This window comes from Daucus carota, chromosome 4 (genome assembly GCF_001625215.2).
Source record: "Daucus carota subsp. sativus chromosome 4, DH1 v3.0, whole genome shotgun sequence".
NCBI lineage: Eukaryota > Viridiplantae > Streptophyta > Magnoliopsida > Apiales > Apiaceae > Daucus > Daucus carota.
The window spans coordinates 35,854,792-35,862,377 of NC_030384.2; the positions used below are offsets into that span (position 1 = coordinate 35,854,792).

General features: G+C 35.9%; 1 protein-coding gene across 1 annotated transcript; it reads left to right on the forward strand.

The window, feature by feature from the left end:
* The first annotated feature begins 1,668 nt into the window (after positions 1 to 1,668).
* On the forward strand, positions 1,669 to 5,324 carry LOC108217979 (histone-lysine N-methyltransferase, H3 lysine-9 specific SUVH5). The gene is made up of 2 exons (XM_017390892.2): positions 1,669 to 1,743; positions 2,658 to 5,324. Exon 2 carries the CDS (start codon positions 2,709 to 2,711, stop codon positions 5,067 to 5,069), a length of 2,361 nt encoding a protein of 786 aa, XP_017246381.2. The 5' UTR covers positions 1,669 to 1,743; positions 2,658 to 2,708; the 3' UTR covers positions 5,070 to 5,324.
* The last annotated feature ends 2,262 nt before the right edge of the window (positions 5,325 to 7,586 follow it).

A 7,586-nucleotide genomic window follows, 5' to 3' on the forward strand; every position in this document is an offset into this window, starting at 1 on the left:
CTAACAGAACATATAGTTATAATAAAAAAAGTCAAATTTTTACAATCAAATAAATAATATATGACTAGAAAATACTTTATCAAATTTCTCCTACAATCTCATCTTAATTGGATTAAATGTACCACATTCATAAAATATCATAGATTAATATAATTTTATGACATCTAGACAATTTTTTAGTCATATATCTATATATTTCAACTTTTATTATACATATATTTATAATGAGTTTGTTATGTATTTTAGGGTTGAATAAAGGTAAATATGAGCTAGCTAGTGAACTGAATTTTGCATATAGAGGGGCCGTTTTTTTTTAATTATTCCGTCAATCAATTAAATGCGCGTATCCAAAATTATTAAATATTTTTAATGCTGTTAACTTAACAAACATTAGGGTCCTGTTTTATAGTTAGAGGTTAAGAGCAAAATTAGAGTTTTGAGATGTTTTATAGGTTTAACTACTAAAATACGTTAAAATTAGTGTTTGGTAGTTAGCGGATATGAAATAGAGGTTTGAATCCAAAAAGCTAATTTTGAAAAAAGTATTTTGTGGAGTTTTTTGTATTAGTGATTTTGATTTGTGTCAGAAAAAGTTAATCAATCATCTATTTAACAAACAGTTTTATCAGAAACAAGTAATTCAATCCGCTAGTCAAAATATCTAATTCAGTCAGCTAGTCAAAACATCTAATTCAATCCACAGCTAACTACTAATCGCTAATTCTCAGAGGGCCTGTATAAATATAATTAATTGATTGATATCTAGAACCTACTATTTCCATTAGAAGGCTAAGTTGGTCAAGTTTGTTTAGTGTGTGCCATGAGCAAATGCTTAGCACTACATCCTACTTCCTTCGTCGCGGCAATTTTTTACGTATGATTTGGACACGGGGGTTAAGAAATATAAAATAGTGGAAAAGATTAAGAAAAGTGGGTGAAGTTGTGGGACCCATTAATTTTTAATATATAAAACGAGATAGTGGAGTAAAAATAGTGCAAAAAGGGAAGAAAAGTGGGAAAGTGGTAAAACCCATTAACTATTTTCGGTAAATTTTGAAAGATAAAAAATTGGATGAGACATCCTAAAAAAGAATATCATAAAATAATGGTTGCAGATAGGAGTTATTTTTGTTCATTTTTAATTAGTGTGGTTGTTGAGAGGTTCACCATTATTAAAAATTACTCCCTCTGTCCCGGTGAGTAGTATACATATGGGGAGTGGCACGGAGGTTAAGAAAAAGTGTAATTTAGTGATGAAAAGTAAGAAAAGTGGGTGAAGTGGTGGGTCCGATTATTATTTAAGGTGTAAAAAGAGTGTAGTATGAGTAAAATGGTGGGACCTACTAATATTTAAGGTATAAAGTGGGTGAAGTGTAAGAAAGTAGTGGGTGGAGATAAGTTTTTATATTATAAAAACATACTATTTTTGGTATGTATACAATTGATAAGATGTCCCAAAAAAGAAACTGTATAGTGTATACAATTCAATGGGGCTGAGAGGGTATGAACCAATCAAATGTAGCCACACTTGTAAATCTTAGTGCAAACATGGGCCTACCCCACAGAAAAATCGAATTTTAAATTTAAATTTAATGAACAAGAGTTGCTGTATACTGTATTTAGCTACAGGACAATCATACCAACGGCCAAGTCTCTTTGTATTTTCCTTCCCTCCTTTATTATAGTATTATTATTCCATTAGCTCCGTCGCCAACTCAAACCCCATTTCTCCATACCGTTCAAGTGAGTGTTCTCTCATTCTTCTTTTTATGCATATACATTTTAATGTTCATACATCTTTACGTTTCTACTGGATTCTTGTATTCTACTGTTTATAGTTAGTTTCTGCTTAATTGTGTGTTTTCTTGTGGCATAATTCACCTTTTTAGGGCTCTAATGTCATCTTGATTTGAGGTATATATATGCAGAGACCACCCCTCTCTCCCTCTCCCCCTAGTCTCTCTCTTCCCCCCTCAGTCTCTCTCTCTCTCTCTCTCTCCCTCCCTCCCCCCCTTACTCTGTGTGTGTTCAACTTTACTCTTGAATTTCACGAAAGTTCCTCTGAATGAACTTGTTATGGTTAGTTTTCGGTTAATTAATCACGAACTTCGTCATGTCCAAATATCACTCTTTTGTGCTTACATTCTCTTATTCTCTATGCATTTTGTTCTCCGGTTCACCTGTTGTTTGTTTTGTGTGTGAGTGTCTGTTTTGTCTTTTTTGTAATATGAGGTTTTAGATTATTGTGATTTATATGTAACTTGTTTCCTCTAGTCTCTAGATGAAACCCGCACAATGGCACACATTCACCTTATTGTAGTTACAGTAGAACTGAATTGTTTTTGTGTGTGTATAATGTATTCCATGACCTAATTCTTGATGCTATTGCGAATAAACAGATGTATAGAATGTATATTTAATGATAAACCAGAAGTTGAGCGTACTTTATGCCAGATAAGGAAGTAACTGATAAATTCGTAAACCCTGATTCTGTTAATGTTTAAGTTTTTCTATTTAGAGCTATGCTCTTTATGAATTTTGCTTATGTTATGGTTTAAATAGTGTAAATTTATACAATGTTTTAGCTTCCTTTCAATGGAGTCTTGGATCTGCCATTTAATGTTGCATTTTTCTTTCCCTCGTCGTTTCTTTTGCAGCATCACTACATATCACAAGATCTATCAGAAGATCAAGTTGAGCCTAGGTTGATGAGGACATTTCTGATTGATAACGAAGATTGCTCTGCAATCAACCGAAAACGCTCACTTGAGAGTGGCAGTTGTGATGGCGTAGATGTGTCGTGCAATTGCGAGCGCTTAACAGTTGATCAGGTTCCCCAACCTCACATTCCACAGCTAAAATATAAGAAACTTGGAAGTGAGAGAGGGGTCAGTACACTAGAGTTGCCTGGTAGATCAGCACCAGCTGGTGCAACATGCAAAGTGAGAGAACAACTGGTTTCTTATGGTGAAGAGGTTGTTGACCGAACAGAGAAGCGAACTGAAAGAAAAACAGAGATGAGGCCGCCAAAAGTGATTAGAGAGGCTGTATTAGGAAGAATGGAGGCTGATGATTTTCCTCGGGAAATGAACTTCAGTGGTGAGAATAGGCAGGTTTCATCACATAACCCTTGGATGGATTCTCGTCCTTCACAAACTTCTGGAAGACTAGATTGTGTTTCCTCTTCTGGATGTGATTTTTCACGCAATGGAAAGGATAATGTGGAACGTGCAGCTTTGGTGGACACAATGCTTATTCAGAAGGAGATTCATAATCCTAAGAAGACTTCTGGAGGACTAGATCGCATTACCTCTTCTGGATGTGAGATGTGGAATGGGATGTATACAGAAAAAGAAGGAACTGTGGTGGAGATGATACATATGGATAATGATGGGAAGGAGGTAGGGGTGAAGGTTGATAAAGGTGCATTAAGAGTAGCAAAAAGTGTAGCAAAAGATAAGGTAGTTTCTAGACATGACGAGTTGAAGCTGGCTGCACATGCAAGTGAGAAAATAATGGAAGTTCAAGAGGAACCTGCTGGAAAAATTAGTTATGGCTCTAGTGGAATTTGTAAGATCTCTCTTGCATGCAGAAATGAGAATGATAAGAGCAATATGCCGTGCAACTACAAGGAAACTGATCAAAACAGTTTACCAGAAAACTATCAGGCAGATCGCTGTCAGGATCAGGTGAGGAAGGTGCTGGATCTATATAAAGATACACTAGAAAGGGTTCGGAAAGACGACAAAGTGAAGACAAATGGAAAAAGAAAGATTGGTATGCAGATCTATGTAGATGCAGCAATGCAACTGAAAGATCACAAGAAATGGCTTAATGTTGATAAATGTGTCGGAGCTCTGCCTGGTATTGAAATTGGGGACCAATTTCAATCAAGAGCTGAACTTGTAATTGTTGGCCTACACAGCAAGTTCTTGGCTGGTATAGATTATAAAAATATAGGTGGAAAAATTTGTGCCACCAGTATTGTTACCTCTGGTCGGCATGGTGATAAAAATCATTCCTCTGATGTCTTGATTTATGGGGGGGAAGGTGGTAAACCAAATCCCAGTTCTGGGAAACCTGAAGACCAGAAATTAGTTCGAGGTAACCTTGCACTAAAGAATAGCATTAATGATGTTCCAGTGAGGGTTATTAGAGGAATGCAGAATATGAAAGCGCCAAAATCGACGCTTGCAGATTCCGTGAACAAATCAAAATTTGTTTATGACGGGCTATACTTTGTCAGAAAGTGTTGGCCAGAGCGCGAGCATTGTGGAAATTTGGTATACAAGTTTCAGTTGGAAAGAATCCAGGGACAGCAGGAGCTTCCTAGGTGGAATACACAGAACACATCGAGAAAATTTAACAAAGCAACACAAGGTCCTGTAGTTATTCTTGATATTTCCAATGGGGAAGAAAACATGCCAGTTCGCGTGGTAAATGCAATAGATGGTCAGAAACCCCCAGCTTTCAAGTACACAACGAAGATGGCGTACCACTCTCAGCAGTGTGTTGACACTAAGTCTAGTGGCTGTGATTGCCTTAATGGATGCTCGAAAGAAATCCTATGTTCTTGCATCGACAAGAGTGATGGAAAGGTTTCGATAAACAACAGTGTTTCTATTGTCAAAAAGGATCCTGTTGTTTACGAGTGTGGTCCTTGTTGCAAATGTCCCCCTGATTGCAAAAACCGAATGAGCCAACATGGTATAAAACTCCAGCTAGAGATCTTCAAGACTATACCCACAGGCTGGGGTGTTAGATCAAGAAATTTTATCTCAGAAGGGAGGTTCATCTGTGAGTATGTTGGAGAGTTGCTTCAGTACAAGGAAGAGGAGGGAAGAATTGATTTCGACGAATCAGCAGTTGATGCTGGAAATTCTAATGATGCAAAAACTGCGATGTTTGGGAATGTGGCAAAATTTATAAGGCATAGCTGTTCTCCTAATCTATATGCTAAGTGTGCTCTATTTGATCACGAAGACATGAGAAGGCCGCATGTAATGCTGTTTGCTGCTAGGAACATACCTCCGAGGAAGGAGCTCACTTTTGACTACAAGCTGCCTTGAACAAGTAATACAACAGCTCCTCAGCAAAGCCTCTATGTTAGCTTAAATGATAGCGGCCTCTGATTTACATCCAGCTACTATCATATTTCAAAGAATTTCATATTAGTCACATGTATTGCATATTTTATGAGTATGAAAACTCGATTTGCATTCAAAATTTATTCATAAGTAAACTGTATTTAAGTGGCATAACAATATATGTGTTATAGACTTATAGTTATGGGAGTTAAGGGCCTTAGTATGTGGTATCGCCGTATCGGTGCTAGTTTGTTTATTTGGTTTTTTGCGTGCATAGTCAGTGTTGCAAACAAATGCTTTTATCTTGTAGTTGTCAAAGTTAGATTTTATCGTGACAGGATATAGTCATGTAATATTTTGCTTAGAGTTTATTTGGCGGTTTATTTTTACAAAATTTGAATTTCTTTACAAATGGATGACATTGTGTAGCAAATGATGTTTTTAGTATATTTTTGACATGTTTAATTAAGAAATAAAAGGGTGAGATTTATTTTTCTTAAAGATCCAAATTGTCCTGTTTTGTTGTTCTGCTAGTGAACTTGGCTACTTCACGGGAGTTAGGACAAAATCATAAGAATGTTATAGTGAATTATGCAGAGATAAGACAATGAAGAACTGGTCATTCTATAAAATAAACATCAGCAAAGGTCTTTATTTTGTCATGAGCTCATGATTTATGTTTTCAAGAATATAGCTATTCCATGTTGAGATTGTATAACATTGGATCCGTGGTCTTGAAATTGGGTGTATTTGCCTTTGTTTTTAACATGAAGATTAACAAACATATTTAAAATTAGAGATTTCTGCAGAAAAGAATGCAAGACAATGCTATATTTTGATTGCAGGTCACAGAAGGAGAAGAACCGACTTATAACCTCCCCTTGGTTGTACAATTAATGGATGAAAAAAATCTCCTTCTTACATTGATCTAGCAGGTTATAATATAAGGGATGATGTGGGAATAGAAATGATCACATTTGCAAGAAATAATAATTAGAAAAGTGATTTAGATAATGTAAAGAAAGTATGAATTACAAGTAATGAGTAAGAAGCGAGGAAGCATAATGAAAGTTCTAATGCTTGGAAGACGAAAACAAAAGGGATACATCTAATGATGAGGGAAAAAGAGTAAGAAAAATGGCAATGAATCTTTAGTCTATAAAATATGTAATGAGATTTGCACTGACTCTTTATAAAAGTGCATATTTTTATTCCAGACTCTAGTTTGCCTTATATCGGTAATTCGGTATTATTAGAATGTTAAATAACAAATTGAACAGTTTTGGTCGTATGCTTGTGATGAGAAAAAAGCAAGAAAAAAGGCGATGATTTGGAGAAATCAGATCATAGTATGCACAAAATGCAGTATATATATGTTGTTAACATGACTCAATTCAGATTTTGATTTTAAGATGAATCAAGTATGATTTATTATTTTCAGACATTATTTGTCTCTATAAAGCTCTGCTAGGTTTTGATTTTCTCTGATATCTTATTTATGATGATGTCCTACATATTGCACAATATTCTGCTTTCATGCACCTGTAACTCATATTCAGTTACATGACTTTTTGATACTAGACTATAATGTCCTATATTTTGTAGCTAGGTAAGATCAGATTTTATCTTTTCGACAATCTGTATAGCTAGAACGTTCTAGTTTTAATAACACAATAGCATATGCGTAGATTACGAACTACAGCTTTCACACCGTGTCCAGTAATAGATTCAAAGTCTCGAGCTTCTGGCCAGACAGGATTTTCCCCATCCTCTCTAAAGTTCTTAGCATACTCTACAATCGCCTTGGCCAAAGGGTGCTCGCTGTTTACCTGATACAAGTTCATCACAACAGTACTTATGCAATATGTTCATATGCTTAAAAGCTACTGTATTTACTAGATCTAGATGACATCCATTTGCCAGACCAAAGCCTATTCTGCAATTTTGTTGCAGAATATAGTATCTTCCGGAAATATGAATTCTTAGGCCGTAGGAAACAAAAAATATAAGCCCTAAAAACCAAGAATTCACCTCAGCTGCAGCGATCAGCTTGTAAAATTCTCCAAGAAAACCATGTTTCTTAGAAGTTTTGTGTCGACTACCTGTGGCTTGCCCATTGTTAGAGTCCCAGTCTTGTCAAAGACAATACAGTTCACCTGAACGATGATGGTAAGTGTAAAGTAGCCTAATTTGTTTGTTTATTGGTTATATAAGCACTCTCTAGGGCCTGGCCACCTTTGTTAAGAATACCTTGAGTGGCACCAACTCCAGTACCAACCATCACAGCTGTTGGAGTTGCCAAACCAAGAGCACATGGAATCCAAAATTTTAGATAGCTGTAAAATTTTCCAGCTAAAAACCAAGCGAGCCATGTGAAAACAAATGGGGTTATATCAAACGGGCCACTCGTTGGGTCAAAATATCTCACTTGAACCACACATCTCAACGGACTCATTTAAGCCACTATAAACCAAATACATATCATTTTACCCACATCAC

Coding starts and splice junctions, on each gene's coding strand:
- LOC108217979 (XM_017390892.2), top strand. CDS start 2,709: ATGAGGACATTTCTGATTGATAACGAAGATTGCTCTGCAATCAACCGA.